Genomic DNA, 23,946 nt, shown 5'->3' with positions numbered 1-23,946 from the left:
ATTTTTATACTTTTACAATTAAGTTTCTTAAAATAAAACTTAGCCTTCTAAGTAGCTAGGATTACAGGCGTTAGCCACCTCGCAAGCCCGGTGACTTTTTTTTTTTTGCCAGTCCTGGGCTTGAGCTCAGGGCCTGAGCACTGTCCTTGGACTTTCTCAAGGCTAGAGCTCTACCACTTGAGCCTCAGCACCACTTCCAGCTTTTTTCTATGTATGTGGTACTGAGGAATCGAATCCAGGTCTTCATACCTGCTAGGCAAGCACTCTACCACTAGGCCAAAACCCTCAGCCCCCCAGTGACTTTTTTAAAGACCTATTCATCTATACCTCAGATTCCCCTGGAGTAATTGACATTCCCTGAGAACGAGCATTGATAATTAAACTTATTTATTTATATCTAATAGTGTCTGGGTATCAACAGGAGTATATATAATGGATGATTGAAATTATATCTGTTGATTTACAAGAAGCTTCTTGAGTGTCAAAGCATATATAATGTTTCTTATGTCTATAATCTAGGTTTTCTTCTATTTCTAGAGATAGTCTTGAAAATTTATTTCCTTACCCATAGTCTTTGTTTGTTTGTTTGTTTGTTTTTTGTGCTGGCCTGGGGCTTGAATTCAGGACCCCAGCTTTGTCTGTGATCTTCTTTTTGCTCAAGACTAGCACTCTACCACTTGAGCCACTTCTACTACTTGAGCTTCACTTCAGGCATTTTCAGTAGTTTAGTGGAGACAAGAGTCTCACTTTCATACATGAGCTGGCTTTGAACTGTGGTCAAGTTCTAAGTGGCTGGGGCTTGCAGGTATGAGCCCCCACGAGCTGCTGTGAACATAAGCCAGAATACGACCCAGGGTCTTATGAGTAAGCTGGATCAGTTTATATTTACCACTAGGAAAAAACAAAAGGAATTATATTCTTTGTACTACTGAGTATAAAATACTTACATTGTTAAGTATCTGCTTACATATTCATTTACCAGGATGATCATGAAGTAAACTTAGACTTGTTTAAACTGGCTAGAATTATTCTCTTCATACAGGGGAAACTATTGTTAAACTAAGCATGTTCACCAAGTAAATATATTTGTCCTAGCCCAAGTTAAGGAGAATAAAGACTTTTCTGGCAGGGTACAGGGGCTTTTTTAGTGAGCCATGCCTCCATTCCTGTATTCAGCTTTCTTTTAAAGTTTGTATTGGGCTGGGAAGGTGGCCTAGTGAAATATTACCTTCCTAGCGTGCATGAAGGCCTGAGTTAGATTCTTCAGTATCACATAAACAAAAATAGCCAGAAATGCCACTGTGGCTCAAGTAATAGAATGCTAGGCTTATGCAAAAGAAACTCAAGGACAGTGCTCAGGCCCTAAGTTCAAGCCCCAGGTATGGCAAAATAAAGTAAATAATCTGTATTAAGCTGGGCACCCATGGCTTATACCTATAATCCTAGTAATTTAGGAGAGTGAGATCTGAGGATTGTGGTTCAAAGCCAGTCTGGGGAGGAAATCCCATGAGACTGTTCAAGTAACCACCAAAAAGTTGGAAGTAGAGCTGTAGCCCAAGTGGTAGAGTACTATCCTTAAGCAAAAATGCAAATGATAGCACCCGGGCCCTGAGTTCAAGACTGTACTAGTGTATACACAAGTATTCGCATGTACATATACAAATTGTATTAATCTGAGTACTGGTGGCTTGCGCTTGTAATCCCTGTTGTACAGGAGACTGCTATCTAAGGATTGAAGTTCAAGGCCACCCAGACAAGAATAGTCCATGATAGGGTAGAGTGCTTGTCTAGCATGCACAAAGCCCAGGTTCAATTCCTTGGTACCACATACACAGGAAAAAAAAAAAAAGCCAAAAGTGGAGCTGTAGCTCAAGTAGTAGAACACTAGCCTTGGGAGGGGGGAAAAAAGCCAAAAAAAAAAAAGACAGTGCCCAGGCCCTGAGTTCAAGCCCTAGATCAGTCTCCAGTTAACCAGCAAAAGAGCTAGACTGGAGACATGACTCAGGTTGGTAGGGTGCTGTCCATAATTGAAAACTCGTCTGAGTGGAAGGGATTTGATTGGGTTGGGTTGAAAAGTCTCCTGTGTGTCAGAGGATGAGAGGCTAGAATGCTTTTTTGATCCAGCCCTTCTGTCTAATTTTGTGTCATCTCTCTAATGCTATGGCTAGAACTCTCCACTAATTTATTCTGTTAGCGTTGAAGATTTGCTTGCTTCTCTGTGGATCTGAGTCATGAGGCTATGCCTAAGTCCTACTACTGCCTGCTTAGAGCAGAATACTCCCTCATTGGTTAGCACTGGTTACCCCTTTTTGTCTTCTCAAGTCTTCCAGCTCCCCACTAAGTGGAAGACTCCCCTAGCTGTATTTCCAGAATAGCGTCTTCTCAAAGTGGAGCTATCCTTTGGCAGGTTTTGTCTTGTTTGTTTTAATGTAATCAGGCAGGGTTTTACTATGTTGCCCAGGCTGGCCCTGAACTTGTGATCCTTCTATCTCAGCCTTCTGATTGCTGAGAGTAGAGATGAGTTCCACTATGTTCCTTCACAAAAATCTTTCCCATTTCTATCATTTTCTTTCTCCCTTCCTGTCTCACTTTTCAGTAATACTTTTTCCTCATCCTCCTTTTCCTCTAAATCTTCCCAGTTTGAACTGGATAAGTAAAAGGACTCAGGAATGAAGTCTCTGGCTTCAAGTCCATCGTTCCTCTGACCTTGTGACAGTTCATGTGAGTTTCTGTTAAAGCAGCCAAGAACCTATTGTTTTAACAATCAAATCTTGCTTTTTCCTCACAGGCAAAGAAGAGGAAAAGAGCAGAGCGCTTTGGGATTGCATGATGGAAAGTTCTTCATGCTTTCTGTTCTCCAGTGGTTTCCATCCATTTCTATGGTTCTTCTTGGTTACATATATATATATATATATCAGTGCACAGTCACATGTCTACTACGTCCTGCTCCCAGTGAGGGAGTATGTACCCCAGGTACATCTGTGAACTCCAGCAGCATTTGGACTTACTGCTATTCCAACTTTAAGGTTGTTGTGTTTTTGTTTTTAGTTACTTTGCTTGTTAATAAAAAAAAAAAAAAAGGAAAGAGAAAATAGAACAGTGTGTTTTATTAGGTGCTCCTTTAAGTTCTCAGAGCCAGATCAGATCAGATGAAGGGAGCTTCAGGGGCAAATATTAGAGCCATAATTCTTTTATCCTTGGGAAAAGAAGATAAGAAAGGATTGAGTCTACCTTCTAAGCCTATTTATTCTCATCTTTACACTCACAGGCATCCTTTGTGAAGAGGTCAAGTTACCTCTTGAATTTGCTTCAGCAGGTTAAGTGATCATGAGATAAAATAGAACTTTGGGAGTCTTAAGAACTGCACAGGATATAACTGTAAAGGCTAACAATTGATAAACCTCTGTATGCTTATTGTTGGATAAAATGTGTCAGAATCTCACAGTAAGAAAGGCCCTATTTTCCAGGATGTCTATCATGGTACTGATATCAAAAGTTTATATTTTACCTTGTTTGTTTTACAGTTCATGTAGATTAAATGGTCTGAATGTCCCTTAGATAAAGCATGACAGGTGTCAGAGGTGTTTAGCATCATTCCCTACATCACTGGAATATAAGCATCGGGACAAGATACTTCTTTTATTGTTATTGTTCATTGTTTGCTAGAACTAGACGTAGAATTCAGATCCTTGTATTTGTTCCACTGGTGCTCTATCACTTGAATCATGCATCTAGCCTGGCTTTTTTTGTTGGTTAATTTGGAGATGGAATCTCATGTATTTTTCTAACCAGGCTGGCTGATTCTCTGATCTCAGCTTCCTGAGTAGCTAGAATTACAGACATGAGCTACTAGCTCCTGGGGTGCGTATGTGTATCCGTGTGCACATGCTAAAGATTAAACCTAGAGCCTTGCACATGCTAGACAAATACTGTACCACTGAGCACTTAGTTATACTCTCAACCCCACCTCTACTTTCTCATCAAGTCCATTAAGTTAAACTAGGGTGCTAGTTTATTCTGATTCATTTAAATGTGCTATTGATGTTTTGGCATTGATGTTTCTTGAGTATTGAAAAAAGTGTGTGTGTGTGTGTGTGTGTGTGTGTGTGTGTGTATGTATGTATGTATGTATGTATGTATGTATGTATGTATGTATGTATGTATGTATGTATTGCCAGTCATTGTGTTTGAACTCAGGGCCTAGGCATTGTCTTTGGGCTTTCTTGAGGCTAGCACTCTTATCATTTGAACCACAGCACCACTTCTGGCTTTTTCTGTATGTGTAGTACCAAGGAATTGAAGCCAGGGCTTCACGTATGCTAGGCAAACACTCTACCACTAGACTATGCTCCCGGATGCTGAAAATAATTATTCTTGCAGAGCCTCCCGATTAGAAAAAATAGGCTGTCCCCAAGCAGACTGCTTGTTTGCTTGCACTTGAAATTGTGTATGTATGTTTGAGACCTAGTATTTAGGGGTTTTTAGTTTTGTTTTGCCAGTCCTGGGACTTGAACTCAGTGCCTGGGCACTGTCCTTGGACACTTTTTGCTCAAGGCTAGTCCTCTGTCACTTGAGCCATAGTGCTACTTTGGCTTTTCCTGTGTATGTGGTACTGAGGAATCGAACCCAGGGCTTCATGCATGCTAGGGGAGCACTCTACCACTAAGCTATGCTCCTAGACCAAAAATCGCTGTTTTTTTGTTTCTTTCTCCCTCTTTTGTGCTGGTACTGGGACTTGAACTCAGGGCCTGAACATTATTCCTTAGTTTTTTGTTTGGTTAGTTGTGGGGCTTGAGTTCGGGGCCTGGGCACTGTCCCTGAGCTATTTAGGTTAAGGCTGCCACTCTACCCCTTGAGCCACAGTGCCACTTCTGGTATTCTGGTGGTGAATTGGAGAGAAGAGTCTCACAGACCTTAGTGTCCAGGCTTGCTTTGACCTTGATCCTCAGATTTCAGCCTCCTGAATAGGTGTGATTGCAGACATGAGCCACCGTGTCCGGCTTGTCCTTGGGATTTTTTTCAAGGCTAGAGCTCTCCTACTGAGTCACAGCACCACTTCTGGCTTTTTTCAGTGTATATGGTACCGAAAAACTAAACCTGAGTCTTCATGTATGCTAGACAAGCACTCTACCACTAGGCTACAGTCCCGGCCATACTGTCTTCGATTTTTTTGTTTGTTTGTTTTCCTTCAGTCCTGGGGCCTGAACTCATGGCCTGGGCATGGACACTAGTTGCTCAAGGCTAGGAATCTGCCACTTGGGCCACAACACCACTTCCAGCTTTTTCTTAGTATGCAGTACAGGGCTTCGACATGCTAGTGGTAAGAGTTTACCACTAGGCTACACTCCTGGCCCTCACTTCCAGCTTTTCTATATTTGTGATACTGAGGATTCAAACCCGGAGTCTTCGTGCATGCTAGGCAAGCACTCTACTACTAGGTCAAACTCCCAGCCTTGACCTTGGACTTTCTCAAGGCTAGAGCTCTACCACTTGATCCATAGCACCACTTCCAGCTTTTTCTGTGTACGTGGTACTGAGGAATCGAACTGGGGTCTTCATGCATGCTAGGCAAGCAATGTATCACTAGGCCATGCTCCCGGCCCCCCTCAAGTACTCTTCTATCCCCTATTCTTACTCCCCTGGATGATTTAGCATCCAGATGTGGTCAGTTGACTTATCCTTGTTCTACAGCTGTTCTGTTCCCTGCATTTCTTGAAGCTCTTATATGAAAGATATTTGGACGGAAGGGGGTGGTTCATGCCTGTCATCCTAGCTCTTACACCAGAGGCTGGGATCTGAGGATTACAGTTCAAAGCCAGACTGACCAGGAAAGTTCATGAAACTTTTGTTTTGTTATTTGGCCAGCCCTGGGGCTTGAACTCAGGACCTGGATACTGTCCCTGAACTTTTTATGCTCAATGTTAATGCTATACCACTTGAGCCAGAGTGTCACTAATTGCTTTTCTGTGTGTGTGGTTCTGAGCCCAGGGCTTCATGCATGCTAGGAAAGCTTTTCCACACACATTCCCAGCCCTGTGAGACTCTTAGCTCCAATTAATCACAGAAAAAGCTGGAAGTGGGGCTGTGGCTCAAGGGGTAGGGCGGTACCCTTGAGCTGAAGAGCTCAGGGACAGAACCTAGGCCCCGAGTTCAAGCCCCATGACCCACTAAATATATATATTGCAGAGGAGAACAAGCTTCCTTTGCTGTAAATCGGTAGTTTTTTGTACTTTTCTAGGATAGTTCTGTTATCCCTACCATCCCTAAAATGTCTTTTTCCTGCCCCATTTCTTGAGAATTACTGAAAGCGGAAAGCTAGAACCTTGTGTGGAGGTGAGAGCTACAGGAAGGTGTCAATAAGCAGAACTTGTTGGTGTTCAGCTAAGTCTTCTTTCTATGCTTCACATGGAAAGGGAGGGAAAGAAGGAAGAAGAAGGTCAGATCATTAAGACAGGATACAGTTTTTCCCGTTTTCTTCTATGAAGCTTCTCACAGTCAATGCCACTTGTGACTACTGAAATTGTTTCCAAACCTAACCTTGCCTTCTCTTGGTGTTTCTAAACCCTTGTTTTTCCTTCAAGGGGATTGAAAATGAAAAGTTTCACACTTTTTAAACTGTAAAAGCACATGGTAGTTCTAATTTTTCCATTATTTTTCTTCTTTGTTGTCCCTATATTTAGTTTTCCACCTCTTATATCAGTAATGACAAAATAAAATACACTAAAATGTAATAGTGTTAAGTACTTAGATGTATTTCTTTGTTCTACGCTCTGATACCTGGACAAATTATTAAATTTTGATTTTCTAGACTGTTAAAAAGGTTACTATGAAAATTAGCTGATCCTATATTATGTACCTAGCAGGAATTGCATGCTCTACTTTGCATAGCTATCAGTCAATAAATATTAGCTCTTAGGCTTATTAAAATTCAATTAGGACTTTAACTAAATGGCTTTATTTATTTATTTATTTATTTATTTAGAATAGGTTCCAGTTAAAGAATAGAGGTTGAGTGGGATAGTTTGAGCCTGTGTATGTATTCATGTGCTTACTCATACAATTGGTTTTCGTGTAGTCTGCAAAGAATTCTAGGTGCTGGAGCCTGGAGCATGGCCTAGTGTTGGAGTGCTTGCCTAGCATGCATGAAGTCCCGGGTTTGATTCCTTGGTACTGCATACCTTGATAAAGGCTGGAAATGGTGCTCTGGCTCAAGTGGTAAAGTGTTAGCCTTGAGAAAAACCCAAGGACAGTACCTGGCCTGAGTTCAAGGCCCAAATGAAAAGAAAAGAATTGTAGGCCAGGCATTTGGCTTAATGGTACAGTGCTTGCCTAGCATGCGCAAAGACCCAGGTTCAATTCCTCAGTACCACATGGTACCAGCACAAGTACTAAAGTCTATGAGATTATCATTTTCAATTAGCCACCAGAAAACCAGAAGTGGTGCTGTTGCTCAAGTGGCAGAACCCTAGCCTTAAGGAAGAAGCCCGAGGACAATGCTCAGGCCCTGAGTTCAGTCCCAGGACTGGCGGGAGGCGGGGAGGAGGAAGCCGCATTCTAGGTACTCTCATAGCTCTAGCTCATTGGCAGAAAAGCCGGTCCTGTCATGGGGGGGGGGGGCATTGATTTTTCCTCTTGCTGCTCCTCACATGGAAAACCTGGTGAAATGCAGAGTATGAGATAAGTATTCATTTTCTTGGGAGAAGGTTTGGGAAATGAGGGGGCTCATGCCTGTAATCCTAACTTCTCATAAGATTGAGATCTGAGCATTAATAGTTTTAAGCCAGCCTGGGAAAGTTGAGGAAGAAAAGTCAGTGAACTAGGCACGGTGGCTCATGCCTGTAATCCTAGCTACTCGGGAGGCTGAGATCTGAGGATGAAGGTTCAAAGCGCCTGGGCATGAAAGGACCTGAGACTCTAACTCCAGTTAACCTCTAGAAAACGGGAAGTGGGGCTTAGCTCAAAGGATAGGGCGGTAGCCTTGAGCTGAAGAGCTCAGGGACAGTACCCAGGCCCCAGTGTTCAAGCCCCTTGACCCACCAGAAATGAAACGTCAGTGAGACTCAACTCTGATTAACCAGTAAAAATCTGGAAGTAGAAGTGTTGATGAAGTGGTAGAGCAATAGCCTTGAGCAAAAAGGCCAAGAGAGCACAAGGGCTCTGAGTTGAGGCCTCAGTACTGGCAAAAGGGGAGAAAAGTTCTTTTAAAAAAAGGCCATTTGTCCCCTTATATATACTGAGTAATAGGAAGAGAAAACCTATCGTTGGCTCGGTTGAAATGTTAGGGATACATGTGGAGAGGTAGAGTGCCAGCTGAACTGAACATGTAAGCCAAGTGAGTGTGTCTGGCCCTCTGTTCAAGCCCCATTACTAGCACAAGAAGAAGAAAAAGGAGCTCCTTTGGAGGAAAATACAGAAATGTAGCATTTATCCCGTTTCAAATTTTACCTGTTCCAAACTTGTTTTGTAGTTGGTCTGGGTCAGGCAGTATAGTCATGGTATAGGAGAAATACATTGAAACCCTCACTAGATCTTCTCCTTCATGTTGGATCAGGTTGATGTCATGTGAGTTTTCTGTTGTTTATTTTGGGCAGTTCTGGGGCTTACACCCAAAGCTTTACAGAGTACTCTCCTGCTTTGAGCCATGCCTTAACCCCTTTTGTTCTGGTTATTTTTAAGAAATAATGTCTGACCTTTTCCCTAGACTGTCTTGGACTGCAATCCTGTGTATACTTCCTGCCTTAGCTGGGATCACAAACCTATAACCCCTTGCCCAGATTTTTCTGTTAAGATAGGATCTCCTAGCCTGTGATGGGTCATGCCTATAATCAGCTACTCAGGAGGCTGAGATCTGAGGATCAAGGTTCAAAGCCAGCCCGGACACAAAAGGACCTGAGACTCCTATCTCCACCTAACCTAGAAAATGGGAAGTGAGGTTTGGCTCAAGGGTAGGGAGGTAGCCTAGAGCTGAAGAACTCAGGGACAGCTCCCAGGCCTAGTTCAAGCCCCATGACCCACCAAAAAAAGAGAGTGTGAGCAGGAAGTACTGCTGTGGCTCAAGTGGTGGAGCACTAGCCTTGAGAAAGCCCAAGGACACTGCTCAGGCCCTGAGTTCAAGGTGGTAGCCTTGAGCTGAAGAGCTCAGGGACAACACCCAGGCCGAGTACAAGTCCCATGACCCACCAGGAAAAAAAAAAGATCTTTGTTTTGCTCAAGCTGGCATCTAGACATAATCCTTCAATCTCCACCTCTCATCTTTACTTTTTTATGTAAACTGGGCAAGATTCTCTTGACACCTTCAGCTCTCATGTCGCAGGAATGCATGATGCTGTGCCTATACAGGGACAATTTTTGTGGTGAGCTCTGTGTTTGAGGTGCTTGTTTAACAGGTAAAATGAAATGGGTGTTGGTGTGGTTTGTGGATTTTAGTGACAGCTACCTAGGAGTAAGTACTGCAGAGTAGGAGAGACATTAGATTATCTCACGAGAACTTCATTTTGATTCTGAGGAGATTCAGAAATGTCTTCGGAGGATTTTCCAGAGAAGAATTCAGACTCACTAGTAAACAATGGTTAAATCCCTTCCCTTTCCTGTCTTCTGTGTTTCAACCCTCATCCCACAGTCCTTCAGTGTTTTCTGTCTTGCTCCAAGGACCCCTCTAGATCCTCTTCAGTTCCTGGTCTCCATGGTGTAAATGTGACACTTGATTAGGCAGAAGAGGTCAGCACTGAATTCTAAACTCTTTGACTGCTTTTATTTTTCTTTTTTCAGGTTCAAGTGCTGGATTGTGTCATGTGACCATCCCAAAACTCAGAGCACCCTATGGCCATCTTTGCCCTCTGTCACATAACTTGAAAACTGCCTGATGGCCTTTTTGCATGGTTCCTCTTTCCAGGAAGCCTTGATCTCAGTGAAGAAGTCCTTTTCTGGCATTCCAGTATCCCTCAGACACCCTTAACAAACAAAGGCAGTCACACACATGGTGTAACAAATACACAAAGTAAATAATTACACTAAAAACTGCTATGTGTAGAGGGGCACTGACCAGATCCACACACATGAAACGTGTGTGATGGGGGTAAGGGCTCCCTCTAGGAAGCTGTGTCATGTCCCCAAGCCTCTTTATTCCCATGCCTCTCTGGGGATGGATAAGAATGCGGGAAACTTCAGCTTTTAGACTTACAAGAGAGCCCGCCCTCCTTGCAAAGCTCTTTTCAATGGTAATAAAGGGGTCATGTTTTAAACGTCCTCCAAGTTTCATGCCCTAACTCTAGACTATTGAGGGAAGTTGGCTGGTGCCCACTGCTCGACCCCCACCCCATCCAGTATCAAGAGGCCTTTTGGGCCTCCAAGGAAAGCATCTTCACTTTTCTGTTCCTATCTGTCCACCAAGGAAATGTAAATAGTGTTGAAGTCAAGGGTGTCTTGTTCTCTAGGACTGGAGCAGGAGGGATGAAGAACAGTGCCAGAGTAGTGGCTTGGGGTTAACATGGCTGCCATATGGAAAGTGAGTTGGAAAGTCACTTGTTCCTTTATAAAGCACCTTAGCTCATTTTCTCACTATGAGAATAAGAGAAAGGTGCCAAGACTTAGCAATATCACCTTCCCAAGGTTGATGACATACCTTTACCCCTTCTGTGGTCTGGTCTAAGCAGGAGAGACATGGGCTCAGGAAAACAAACCTTCTAGGCTTGCTCACCAGCTTGTGCTTTTACTTCAGTGTTGTTTGTTTCTACCAGACCATAACTATCGACTCTATTTGGAGAGAATTGTTTTGCTGCACCCTCTTTTCCTCCCTTCCTCCCTCCAGGCTTTTCGCTGGAGCCAGGAGGTAGCTGGTGAGGTATGAATAAGGGTATAGATTCTCAACTCCGTGGCTTCAGGCATTGTCCAGCTGGGCAGCAGAAGGGAACTTGTACTGCAAAGCCTGTGACTCCGCTAAGCCTCACATCTCTTCACCACCACTCTGGTGCCCTGGTTATCTAGTCCCACAGCGAGAGGTATTTTATGTCCATAAAGTGCCCGTGGTAAGTGCTCAGAATTCATCTCTTGGCTGTGGCGGGTGCTGTCATTTTCCATTCCATCGAGGGGAAGAAACTGAGGCACAGTGAGTCCAGAGGAGGGTGGGTCAGGATTGTGAAAGGAATGAAGGGGCTCAACTAGTGGCTTGAAGTGGGAACGTCTGCCCATGCTGTAGCCTTCCAAATAGAGGGTCTTCGTCCTTCTCATCCTCTGCTATAACTGGCCTTGTCATGTGCCTTACCCCACTGTCCTACCCCTCCCTGTTGCCAGATACTATTTTCCAAAAATAAAAGATAAAAGTTATAGACACTCTACTCCCTTGTTCTCCCTCCTTCTACCCTGAGCATTGGGGGTTGGGGGACTAAAATGTCCCCACCTCCAGAATCCCTTCCACCTTGGTCTACTGGCTTTATTCCCTAGCCCAGAGCAGTGATTTGGATTCAAGTGCCCTGTGACCTTCAGCCTCTTGACTACTTCCTAGACCCTTTCTAACCCTTCCCAGACCTGGAGGACTCTGGGATCTGCACTTTTTTTTTTCTTTTTTCTTTCTTTTTTCTTTTTTTTCTTTTTTCTTTTTTTTCCGTTTTTCTTGACCTGAAGATAGAGGCTGGGAGCAGGGGCATTCCACAGGCTCTCTTTGGTCTCTTGGCTGAGGGGAATTTGGGCATAAGCAGGTTGTACCCCCCTCCCCCTGGCAAAATAATACCATAAAGGTGAGCCTGAGGGTTAGTTTAGTGGCTCTCATCTCATATATAGATCCTGGATGTTGAGGGCTCCCTCTTCCCCCCTCCCACCTCCCCCTCCCGCCCCACTCCCAGCTCTTAAACCCTAACCTGTCTCCATGAACACTCAGCTCAACCCCATTTGGCTCAAAAAGGTTAATTAGGATGATTATGGGGTAGAAACTTCACATGTGAGCCCTCTTGCCCTTCAATTCCATTCCCAACCCTGGAGGCTTTACACAAGTGCTTAAGTGGGTATTGGGGAAGAGCAGGGTTTGAGGAATAAGGAACACATGGGGCACAATGGGCAGGGCCCCCATTCCAGTAAAGCCAAATACCAAAAAAAAAAAAAAAGTCAATAAATAAATAAATAAAATTCCCAAATCCTTACTTTTGCCCCTGTCTTTGTTTTCCCTTCCCCTGGCAACTTTTGGAGGGAGAGGGAAGAACCTAAGAATGGATATTTGATTTCTTCCTACTGAGTAGTCAGGGGAACTCCCCAAACTAGACCAAGCCTCTCACCTTGCCAGTAGAAAAAAAGGAGGCCTGGCATGGGCCTTTCATTTATTACTCCATCTCTGTCTCTTTCTCAGCGTTTGTCTCTTGTCTCGTCTGCCTTTGTCCCTTTGCCTTTTCCATGCTGCTCAGTTTGCTCCTGTCTCTATTCCTCCATCTCTACCTATCTCTACATCTCTATCTTCTTGCCAAACCTTCTCATCTGCAAACCTCTGGCCCTGCTCTCCCTGATCATGCCCCTCCTGTCCCTCTCTCCCCAGCCCTCACCCCTCAATCCCCACTTGCCTCCCTCTGTTGTATTGCACTCTGCATGGTCAGGGAACGAGGTGTGGTGTTCATGGGAAGAGGCTGAGGGAGCTGTAGGGCATGGGGGAACTAGGGCCAGGGCTGGGAGTCTTGGGGAAGGGTCTGTGGGGGAGGCCATCCACTGTCTCCCACCTTAAGAGCAGCCACAGCGATCCACCACCATGCCAGGAATCTTGCCGTAGATAATCTGCTGCTTGTCATTGAAGTAGAGCATGTTGATTGGGGACATCTTGGTTGGGGTGCAGCAGGGCCCAGCAGAGCCTCTTGGATTGGCTTGTTGCACCAAATGGGTGTGTGGATACTTTTGCATGAACATGTATTCACATTGGCCGGAGCAGTAGTTGGCTTTGTAGCGCTTAGGTGCGATGATCCAGTCCCAGCCAAAAGCCTCAAAGTCCACTGTGAGGGGATATCGGCAGCATCGGGACTCGCTTGAGTGCTCATCACAATCCAGGCCCAGGTTCCGCCGGGACCGTTTTGTGTTCTCTAGGACTCGAAGCTCCATGAAAGGGTGCTGAGGGTCAGGGAGAGGGGAAAGAGATGTGACATAGCCCTGAACAGTAGATCTTCCCTGTTCCTTTCCCTCCTGCCTCTCACAAGGCCATCACAGGAAACTATGGACTTCCTGGCTGTTCTATCACTACTACCCCCAGAACTTACATTCTACACACGTTGTCACCTAACCATCTCAACTCACCTGCCCCGACCTTTTCTAGCAACCTGAGCCTCATCAGCACCTTGGCCCAGGGCCTCACAGAGAGCCAGTGTTCCCACGGATCTCCCGTTCACCGACATCTTTCTCACCCCACATCCAGTTTTCAGCTGTTTGCCTGGCATGGGTCCTTGGATAGTTATAATTGCCACTCTTAACACATCCAGAATCAGCTCCTGACCCCAGAAAAACAATACTGGTCCCCAATCCCATCCCAGGCCTACTGCCTAGGCTACTTTTTCTAACATCCCCACCTCCTCAGGGCTATATCCACCACCACTTCAGGCCCCCTGCTCACCAGCCCCTCAGCTCCTGGCCCCAGGGAGGTGACAGCCAGGTCTGTGCCACTGGGATCAAAGGCGTTGATCTCGATGCCCCAGTTGCTCTGTGGCTGGCGAAACCAGCTGTGTAGCACTTGCTTGAAGTCGATGCTCTGCCAATGGCCGGAGCGTGAGTGTAGCTCAATCTTGAGTGAACGGATACGGATGTGACGTCGGCCTCCACCCCCTCCCCCTGTGGTCCCTTCCCCAGTTAGGGGTTTCAGTCGCAAGATCTGCAGGTAGACTGTGGCAGGGCGGGGCACCGGCCGAAGGTACACCCACAGCTGGGCCTTCAGTACCTTTGTGAACATCACCTTGGGGCTGAAGTGGAAATGGCAACAGAGAGGGCTGCCATCTGTCTGCACTGCAGGGTCCGCTGATAAGAGAGAAGGGGGCACAGCATCAGCAAAGAGTGTTTGTGGAGAGCTTCAGCAACCCTGGGTGGCACTGGCAGGTTCTTCTGAGCCTGAGTTTTCCAGTTCTTCTTTACCCTTCTCCCGAGCCTCTGGTACCCGGGAGTGTCTCCTCTCTAAGGTGACGGCTGTTAGGCTTTACTGATCTGTACCAGTTACCCTAAAATATATGTCTCCTTCATATCAAATGACCTATAAAGCTAGTTTTTAGGTGATACTTCCCTCCAGGGCTTTCCAAGCATGTAAGACTCCAGACTTTTCTGAATCTTCAGTGGGTTTTTTTTTTGTGTGTGTGTGTGGGGGGGGGTCATGGGGCTTGATCTCTGCCTGGGTGTTGTCCCTGAGCTCTTCAGCTCAAGGCTACCACTTGCCCTTGAGCCAAGCCCCACTTCCCATTTTCTGGAGGTTAACTGAAGAAGATAAGAGTCTCATGTTCTTTTGTGCCCAGGCTGGCTTTGAACCTTGATCCTCAGATCTCAGCCTCCTGAGATTACCCCATCCCCGAAAGAAAATGGTCTTAGAGGAGATCTGAGAGGTCCAGAGAGAGTATAGAACTCAGATCTAGGCTTCTTATTCCTTTACACCTACCAGATTGCCCATTCCTCCTTCCTCACTATCATTACTGCCCCACCTCTCCTGCCCTTCCTCCCTTCTTGTGAGGCTGGGATTTTAGCTCAGGGTCTTGTATTTGATAGTCAAGCATTCTAACACTTGGTTCATACCCCAGTATTTTTAGCTTTACGAATTGTTCAGATAGGGACTCAGGCTTTTTGCCCAGGCTGACCGTTTCCTCCTATCTTCACCTCCCAAGCAGCTGGGATGACACAGGTCTGAGTCATGGTGCCCACACACTGCCCCAGCTTTTGAGGAAAGGAAAAACTCATTTTCTCCTATTTGCACAAAGTGTCTGAAATAGTTTTCAGCACATCAGATTAACTATTGGCAATTGTCTTTTTCTCCCTTAAGCTCTCTTTAGTTCCTCAGTCTACTGCTACAGTGTTTACAAACCTTACATTCTGATCCATTTTCCCTTGTTCAGGACCATCAGTGGACATTGAGAGATACTGATTCTCAATATACACCCCCTGTTTCTTCCTCTCAGTTCCATTTTTGCTCCCTTCTTCCTAATCTCTTAAACCAGTGGGAATGCCCTCAATTGTGAACTCTTTCATACCCAGGTTTCACATTCTGAAGGAGTAGTCTATGTTGTCTCCCATCAACACCCCCCCCCCCAGAAGATGAGATGGGAAGGAAAGTGCTTAATGATTTCCATATATTCAGAACATGATACAAAAAGTTCTTCTGTAGCATCTTTTCTTGGTTCTTCTGAGGTCCCCGTGCTCTGTTAGTCCTCCCAGTTACTCTACTGGCAGAAGCTTCAGTAGAGGTGCAGTGGAGCAGGGTTTGGGGAGTGGAGATTCAGAGATTAGAAGAGTAGTAGCTGGGGCAGGGAAGCTACTAGTAAGATCTGGAATGACAAGCAACAATCCACATGGCATAATGTGCCTGATTGCACCATAAAAATTACCTGGGTTTTGCCATTGACAATTCATCTCCTAGAGAACAGATTTCTTACAGTGTGCAAAGCTGAATTCAACATTCCATGGAACTCCTGGATCTTATATTATACTGGCAAGGACCTCAGTTTTTCCTAAACTCTGTTCTTTGGTTACTGCCCCAGTGAGTTTGGTTTTTGTTTTTAACCAGTACTGGGGCTTGAAGTCAGCCTCTTTGTGTTCAAGGCTAGTGTCCTACCACTTGAGCCACCATGTCACTTCCAGCTTTTTCTGAGTAGTTTATTGGAGATAAGTGGCACAGACTTTTCTGCCTGGGCTGGCTTAGAACCCTGATCCTCAAATAGCAGCCTCCCGAGTAGCTAGGATTATGGGTGTGAGCCACCATCCGGGCCTTCAGTGGATTTTAACTATTGCCTGACTCCTTACCTAACACATTTCTCAGTGTGGTTCAGGTAATTTTCAGTATTTAAATGTTGGTTTAACTCTCTAAGCTCTAGGCCTATGTCACTATCAAAGCTGAGCCAGGATTTGGTTCCCTGTCCTCAATCTTCACCTGCCCTAGAGAATCCTCAAACCTACACTTTTTCTGTGCGTGTGGGGAAAAGGAGGGGAGAAATGGAGAGACAGGAGGTGGAGAGGAGGTGGGTGTGAGAAGAGACTTGGGAATGAATGCTCAGGAACTGAGCAAGCAGGAAGGCCACTGTAAGGGAAGAAGTGAGTTGGGGGATTGGAGAAGACTGAGGTAGTGAACTGGAAAGGAGTGGTAGGAGTTAAGCTAGAGCTAAGAGGGAGCACAACCTAGTGGGGTAAAGAAAAGAGCAGAAAGGGTGCAGAGGGAGAGACAAAGGGGAAGCAGGTAAAGCTACAGTGGGAAGTGGGGCTTGAGAATGTCCCCAACACATGCCACCCCCCTTCCCCAGCACTCATGGGGAGGGGAAGGGGCCACATCTGTGTTGGATTCATTTGGTTGGTGGCTGGCAGCAGGTCAGGTTTAGTAGGCGGTGCTGGTGGGGGAAGAGAGGTCACTGCACTATTTTCAGCTAAGGCCCAACCCCCTCCCAGATCACTGCCTCCCCTTCCCCCCCCACTACACACCCTCTCCCTACTCAGGCTGGGAGGCCTGGGGGCAGAAGGTTGGGGCTGAGAGGGCAGGGGCCTCAAGGGGTGTGCCACAGAGACAAACTAAGGGGCTGGGCTTGGCTCCGGAAGGGCAGGGGGCTGGGTTCCCAGGATGAAGGCTGGGGTGAGAGAGCCTGTGAGGGTCGAGGGAACTAGGGCAGGCAGGCATAGCAGCCTGAGCAAGGTGGGGGCTGGGGTCCACTGTAGAGGGCTGGGGGAGGGGAGGCAGGGGGAGGGGAGCAGAGGCCATCTCTGCTGACAAACACCTCCCCCGATTAGCAGAGCACAAGTCTCTTATTAAAGCGGGTCCCTGGGGATTAGACTATAAAAGTCTCTTTTTCCTTTTCCCCTCTCTCCCTCCCCTCCCCTCCACTCCCCCTCCCGGTCTTAAGAGCACTGCTAGACTCTTAAAGGGGCCGTACAATACCTGGCTGGAAATCTAGTCCTACTTACCCAAGTCCTGGGGTGGGACTAAAAGGGGCAGCTGGGGTAAGATCCAGCGGATGGACTGCACTGTCCAGTCCTGCACGCAGGATCCCTTCCCTTCTTGCACACCCACTACCAGAGCTAACTGTGGGCTCAGGCTTTAAAGTTAAGGGATGCTGAGATGGTGCAGCAAGCACATCACAACCTAGAAACCCTTCCACCCTGCCTGCACGTCCTCACACGACAGCACCCAGACTTGACTGTCTCTTGCACTCCGCACCCTGCCTTTTTCCAGCGCACTCTGGGTTGGAATTCCTCCACAACTTATTTTCTAGAATGCTTTACCGTTCCTGCCCTCAGTCAATCTCCGATTAGCTCCTCAAAGCAGAAACCTAGAAACACAAGGAAGACTAAGGAACCCCCATACCACATCTCCATGTCACCAGCCATCAACTTTAATCTCCCGGCTCTTTTCAGTTCTCTTCACACCACTGCCCAAGTACTGTGGAGTGAAGTTCTGCAGAAGGAACGAAGGGTGGCAGGCTGCAGGCACTCCGCCTCACACCTGGGGTCCTGTGCCTCTCACGCGGGGGGGTGGGCCATTAAGGACTCCCCTCACCCCCCAGCTTTTTATGACCCATCTGCCAATAAACCAGTCTCCCTCCTCTGCTGTCCAGAGCCATAAAACCAAAGAGTATGTGCGAGTGTGTGTGCCATTGCACTGGGGAATAGAGAGAGGCCTGGTTCCCTGGAGATGGGGGGGAGGGAGGGGGGGCCCAGCAGGAGAGGGGAAGAGGGAGTCACCTGACCCTAGGGAGGACTGGAGGTGGGGGTAGTAGTATTGGCTTGGATTTTCCAGGCCATAAAATTTCAAAGCAGCACATGTCTGTTAGCATGTTCATCTTCCGTTTGGTCAGGAGCTCGGATGCCTGGGTCTCACCCGCGGCCCCCCCACCTCCTCCCCATCTAGTTCTTTCTCTGTTCTCCCCGGATCTCCCTCGGGCTCCTGCGGGTACAGCGCAGAATAAGGGCCGGACGCTCCGGTGGGAGAAGCCCGCCCCGACCCGCGGCGCCCGGAGTGGAGTTCCCCGAGCTCTCGTCAGTAACTGGGAGAACCCAGCCTGGAGACGGGGTTCAGGCGGGAGGTGGAGGTGCCAGCTGGGCTGGGATCCCATTGCTGGGACCGGTGAAAGGGACATTCCGGGCTCCGCAGCCCCGCCGGGCTGGGCGCGGGGCGGAGCCGCGGGGCGGTGCACTGCGGCCATCCCGGGACTGGACTGGACTGCGAGGGTCCCGCACGGCCCTTCGGGGCAAGCCGGTGTGGGGGGGGGTCCCCTTGGTGGCGGTCCCCGGACTCCAAGCCGCACAGCCGGGGGGGGGGGGTGTGCCGCGCAGGGCTTCCCCCTCCCCTTCTCAGTCCCAGCCGCCCGGGACCGGGCGTGCAGCCACTCCGCTGCCCATCCTCGCCGCTCAGGATAAGGAAAAGTTCTTCCGAGCGGCCCCCGCTCCCTAAGTCAAGTTTTTGTTCTGTTTTGCTTTTTGCCTTTGCCGGGGGCGCCCCGCTTTCCCCGAGCCGAGCGCGCACGGCCCCGCGCCCGCGCCGCCCCGCCGCCCCGCCGCCGCCGCGCGCGCACTTACTCTCCTGGGCCATGCTGATGACGGTCTCGGTGGTGGCGTGGTACTCGTCCTCCTCCAGGAAGTCCTCGGGCTGCAGCGCGTCGCCCTGGAAGTCGTGCAGGTCCAGGATCTGCTGCAGCGGCGGCGCCTTGGGCAGCAGCTGCTTCACCACCTCGCGGCTGATGTTGGGCGCCTCCTTGAGCCGCAGTTTGCTCAGGATCTGCGACTTGATGCTCTCCAGCCGCAGCTCGCGGCTGTGCTGCCGCCACACGCACACCGGACAGCCGTCCGGCTCGGGCGCCGCCGACGGCGCGGGCCGGCTCGCGCGCTGCCCCCCGGCCCCGGCGGCCCCGGCCCCAGCCCCGGCCCCGACCCCGGCCCCGGCCTCGGCCCCCGCCGCCGCCGCCGCCGCCGCCGCCGCCGCCGCGGGGCCCTCGGCCGCCTCCCCCCGGGGCCGCAGCTCCAGGGCGAGGAGCAGGAAGCCCAGCAGCAGCGGGGCCGCGAGCACCATGCTGCAGGGGAGGGGAGGAGGAGGAGGACTGGGGGGCGGGGACGCCGGAGTCCCGCGGGGAGGGGGCGGGGAGGAGGGGAGGAGGAGGAGGGGGTCCGGGCGGCGCGGGATTGGGGGGCTGCCCGGCCGAGGGGGGGCCGGGGGGCCGGGGGCGGCGGGCGCGCGGGCGGGGCGGGCGGGCGGCCGGGGCGGGCGGCTGGGGGGGCCCGGGCCCGGGCCAGGCCCTTTATAGCCCCGGCCCCCGTGTCGTCAGCGGCCGCGATTGGCTGCGAAGCCAACAAAAGAGGTAGCGCTGTCATCCGAGGCGAGAGAGGGAGCTGGAGAGAGCGGAGGAAAAGCGAGGGAGAGGGAGAGAGGGAGGGCGGGAGGGAGGGACCGGGCGCGGAGGGAGGGAGCCCCGGCCCAGAGGAAGGTGCGGGCCCGGTGGGTTGAGGGAGAGGGGGGACGCTTAGGGATGGGGTGGGGGAAAGGGTCGGATCCGGAGGGACCCGGAGGCCGAGGGGAGAGGGGCAAACAAAGAGGAGTCGGAGTGGGGAGAGACTTGGCCAGAGACAGAGACAGACTGAGAGGCAGAGAAGAAAAGACCAGGGCTAGGGAGTCAGACAAAGCTGAGGCGCGTCCACAGGGAAGTGTCACTGGAACCGAGGGGACCCCGAGAGGCGTCAGGACGGACGCGGAGACGGGGATGCAGCGGGGAGCCTCGTGGTGGGGGCCCAGACCAGGTCCCAGGGACACCGGAGTCACCAGGAGCCGAGCTCGATGCGGAGAGCTGGGCCAGGCAGAGACTCTGCAGGGTGGGACGACGGGACTAGGGACCAGAGGCAGCCGTGGTGGGAGCACTGAGAGTCCAGGGGGAAGAAAGAGGAGGACCTGAGTACAGAGGATCCTAGAAGGCACTCCAGAGAATTTCTTTAAAGAAACCCTGGAGGCCAAGTGTACCAGCGGCTCACGCCTGTAATCCTGGCTGCTCAGGAGGCTGAGATCAGAGGAGCCAAGTTCCAAGCCAAGCCTCCAACTAACCACCCCAAAAAGCTGGAAGTAAAGCTATGGCTCCAGTGGTAGGTGCACTAGCTTTGAGGGGAAAAAGCTAAGGGACAGCACTCAGACCCTGAGTTCAAGCTCCAGTCCCAGTACACAAATGCACACACACACACACACACACACACACACACACACACACACACACACACACATCCACAGAGATTGTTGTAATGCTAGCCCTCTGAAGACCTAGCCAGGAGTGTCACCACACAGTAAAACCCTGTGTCAGAAAAACGAAGGGCTACTACCCACCCTGGTGGTTCACATCTGTAACCCTGGTACTCAGGAGGCTCAGATGTGAGGATTGTGCAAAAAAGTCCTCCAATTAACCACTCAAAAACCAGAAGTGGAGCTGTGACTCAAAGTGGTAGGACACAGGCCCAGAGTCCAAACCCCACAACCAACACCAAGAAAAACAAAACAAAACACCTGAGGGCTAGAGATGGGAGGGTGCTCGCCCTGGATGCCTGGGATGGAAAGCTGCAAGGAGAGAAACTCAGCTGTGGGACCAGCCCTCTTATACAGAGATGTGACCCAGGATTAAGCCAGAAGGCTAAAGTGTTACGGGAGTACTTAACTTCCGGTGCTAGTTATCTCTTCCAGACCTCAGTTCCTCTGGGCTTATTTTTCCATGCTCATTTGTCTGGATATCATTAGGCAAATGGGAAATTATTTATGGGGTCAAACATTATTCAGTGATCGCTGAAGAAAAAAAATAAAGATGAACTTCATTATTGAGCTGAGACCAAGTAGGTGGGTGTTGATTTCCTTTCTAGAATTAAAAACCAATACAACAATAAAATATCTTAAAGTTGGCTTCGAGTAAGCATAAGAGCAGAGTTGGGTTGGGGAGCTGGAGTAAAATGAAGGAGAAAAAAATAGGGCTCCAGGTATAAGGGGAAGTTGGCTAGGAGTTAAGAAGAACAACTTGGGCCAGAGGTCAGTGCTCATGCATGTAATTCTAGCTAGTCAGCATGCTGAGATCTGAGGATCATGGTTTAAATCCAGTCTAGGCAGGAAAGTCCTTAAGACTCATCTCTACTTAACTGGCAAAAAGCTAGAGTAGGCTGGGCGTGGTGACTCACGCCTGTAATCCTAGCTACTCAGGAGGTTGAGATCTGAGAATAGAGGTGCAAAGCCAGCTCAGGCACTAAAGCCCTAGAGACTCCTTTATCTCCAATTAGCCACCAGAAAACCAGAAGTGGCCCTGTAGCTCAAGGGGTAGGGCAGTGGCCTTGAGCTGAAGAACTCAGGGACAATGCACAGGCCGAGTTCAAATCCCAGGACGAACAAAAAAAAACTAGAGTAGAGTTGTGGCTCAAGTGGTAGAACACCAACCTTGAACAAAAAGGTTTGGGCCACCATACATACCTTCAATTAGTTTTAAGGATTCTATGGTAATTAATAGACTTTCATGGGCTTCTCCTTCAGACTTCTTTCCCTTTCCCTTCTCATCCCCTAGAGCCTGTATCAGTATTCACCTATGTCCTGTCCTTCAGTGTTTCTCTCATGACATTTCCTCAACAAAATTGCAATCGCCTTCTGCTTTAGAGAAGGTTGCACAGCTTTCACTTCCTCACCAAATACTTCTAGTGGAAAGTACAAAGATAAATCATATTCCTGTTTGCTCTTCCAGGAACATACAGACCAGACAAGTCAGTAGATAAATTGTACCAGCCAAAACTCCAGACCAGGGTGGGTGAGTCAAGGCATGGCAAATGTCAAGTGGAGTAGAAAACTCCTCTCTCCTAAGATTATCTCTGAATCTTTGTACGAGTTGATTTTTGCCTAGAACATCTCCCAGGATGGGGCTGTGTAGTTCAGTGGTAGAATGTGTGCTTCCTATGTGTAAGACTCTGGGTTCAATCCCCACCCCCAAGCATCTCCTCGAATCTCTTGGCTAAATTTATACCTTCCTTGGGTCTCTGTATTGATGGATTTGTGTGTGTGTGTGTGTGTGTGTGTGTGTGTGTGTGTGTGTGTGTGTGTGTGTGTATGCTGGTACTGGTGCTTGAATTTACTCAAGCCTTGAATTTTCCTTTAGCTTTTTTGTTCAAGTCTCTATCATTTGCAACATACCTCTACTTCTAGTCTTTTGGTAGCTAACAGGAGGCTTGAATCCCAGAGACTTTTCTGTCTGGGCTGGCTTTAAGCCTTGATCTGTAGATATTAACCTTCTGAGTAGCTACGATTACAGGCATGAACGTCCTGGGCCTTGAACTCAGAATATGGGCACTGTCCTTGAATACTTTTTGCTCAAGGCTAGTTCTCCAGATTTTTCTATGTATATGGTACCAAGGAATCGAACCTAGGGCTTTGTGCATGCTAGGCAAGCATGTACCAATAGGCTATGCTCCGGGCCCCCCCTCCCGATCAGCGATGTATATATATATATATATATATCTTATCTTGGAGGGGGGTCAGTCATGGGGCTTGAACTCTGGGCCTGGGCCCTGTCCTTGAGCTCTTCCGCTCAAGGCTACTGCTCTACTCCTGGAGCCACAGCTCCACTTCCAGTTTTCTAGAGGTGAATTAAAGATAAGAGTCTCATGGTCTTTACTGCCTGGGCTGGCTTTGAATTTTGATCCTCAGATCTCAGCCTCCTGAATAGCTAGGATTACAGGTGTGAGCCACCTTACCTGGTGTCAGTGAGGGTTTTTTTTTTTTTTTTTTTGCCAGTCCTGGGCCCTGAACTCAAGGTCTGGGCACTGTCCTTGGGCTTCCTCAAAGCTAGAGCTCTACCACTTGAGACACAGCACCATTTCTGGCTTTTTTTCTATGTATGTGATTCCAAGGAATCAAACCCAGGTCCTCGTGCATGCTAGGCACGAGGCTCTACCACTAGGCTAAACTCCCGGACTAAGATTTTTTTTTTTTTTTTTAATACACCATCCAGAAGTCCTTTTCAGATTCGGACTCTTCAACTAGAGCTACACTGTCAGAGGTTCAAATCTTACAATCCTCCTTTTCAATCTCTGTGAGCTTGGTAACATGATAAAAATCTTCTTCATTTTGTAAAACAGGATGACATTACTGTACCTATTTCATAAAGGTTATGAAAACTGGCTTACTTATTAAATGTATTGGTCATAACGAGGCTCTAGTGCCTTGTGCCTATAAGCCCAGGGAGATAAAACCCAGGCAGCAAACTCCATGAGACTCCAGCAAACCAGCAAAAAGCCTTAAATGGAGTTGTGCTTCAAGCCTTGAGCAAAAAGCACAGAAACAATGCCTAGGCCCTGAGTTCAAGCCCCAGAACTGGCAAAAAAATAAGTTAATAAAAATGTGTTAGTTATTACCTTTCCTGTAACTTATAACACAAGAGAGAAGTTTTCACTGAAGTATTCCTTAGCTACTTTGAATAGAGAATGAATGAGCATGGATGTGTTTTGCTTAAGGTATCTGCAGAACTGGACGGTGGAGAGTTGGCTATGTATTTATATCTGTGAGGGGTTACTGTTTGCCAAATACGGGGGTGGGGAGGCAGGAACAAATAAGACAGAAAGGATTTGTCTCTTAGCTTTCTTCGCCGCTAATTCTGGGACTAGTAGTGATCCAATAAGTGGACAAGCCTGCCACCTGGTGTTTCAACCTGGAATGTCAGCTCCTTGAAGGCAAAACCATGTGGTTTTCATAGCTTGTACCTCCAAATACACACTGAGTGGTGTTGTGTTGTGTTGTGGAGAAGGGGAGAGGAGAGTGGAAAT

The 23,946-nt window shown here is 48.3% G+C and overlaps 2 protein-coding genes across 4 annotated transcripts in view; one reads left to right on the top strand and one right to left on the bottom strand.

The window, feature by feature from the left end:
• Nucleotides 1-3,479, top strand: part of Sarnp (SAP domain containing ribonucleoprotein) — a 39,638-nt gene extending 36,159 nt beyond the window's left edge. The window contains exon 10 of one of the 2 annotated variants that reach the window (XM_090327093.1): nucleotides 2,789-3,479. In XM_090327093.1, coding sequence (XP_090183219.1) covers nucleotides 2,789-2,830 — 42 coding nt within the window. In that variant the 3' untranslated portion in view covers nucleotides 2,831-3,479. The remainder of the gene's footprint in view (nucleotides 1-2,788) is intronic. The other variant, XM_090327090.1, reaches the window with a different exon arrangement.
• On the bottom strand, nucleotides 789-19,198 carry Gdf11 (growth differentiation factor 11). Of its 2 annotated transcripts, XM_090327086.1 has the most exons (4): nucleotides 18,709-19,198; nucleotides 13,574-13,971; nucleotides 12,696-13,077; nucleotides 789-891 (listed from the first exon to the last, which is right to left on the bottom strand). In XM_090327086.1, exons 1-3 carry the CDS (start codon nucleotides 19,196-19,198, stop codon nucleotides 12,697-12,699), a joined length of 1,269 nt encoding a protein of 422 aa, XP_090183212.1. In that variant the 3' UTR covers nucleotides 789-891; nucleotide 12,696. The 2 variants fall into 2 exon arrangements, with proteins under 2 accessions (XP_090183212.1, XP_090183211.1); XM_090327085.1 differs by lacking the exon at nucleotides 789-891 and having other exon boundaries at nucleotides 9,364-13,077.
• Between the last annotated feature and the right edge of the window lie 4,748 nt (nucleotides 19,199-23,946).

This window comes from Megascapheus bottae, chromosome 2, assembly GCF_031878675.1.
Source record: "Megascapheus bottae isolate mThoBot1 chromosome 2, mThoBot2.hap1, whole genome shotgun sequence".
Taxonomy (NCBI): Eukaryota; Metazoa; Chordata; class Mammalia; order Rodentia; family Geomyidae; genus Megascapheus; species Megascapheus bottae.
Note: the sequence above shows the minus strand (reverse complement) of the source record. Positions and strands in the feature narration are given on the sequence as shown.

Bases quoted from the DNA above. Each gene is read 5' to 3' on its own strand.
- Gdf11 (XM_090327086.1), bottom strand. From the start codon at position 19,198: ATGGTGCTCGCGGCCCCGCTGCTGCTGGGCTTCCTGCTCCTCGCCCTG. The intron at 13,972-18,708 runs GTAAGTGCGCGC...CTCTCTTATCAG, and splicing joins CATCAGCATGGCCCAGGAGA to CGGACCCTGCAGTGCAGACA. The intron at 13,078-13,573 runs GTGAGCAGGGGG...CCTGACCCTCAG, and splicing joins GGCCAGGAGCTGAGGGGCTG to CACCCTTTCATGGAGCTTCG.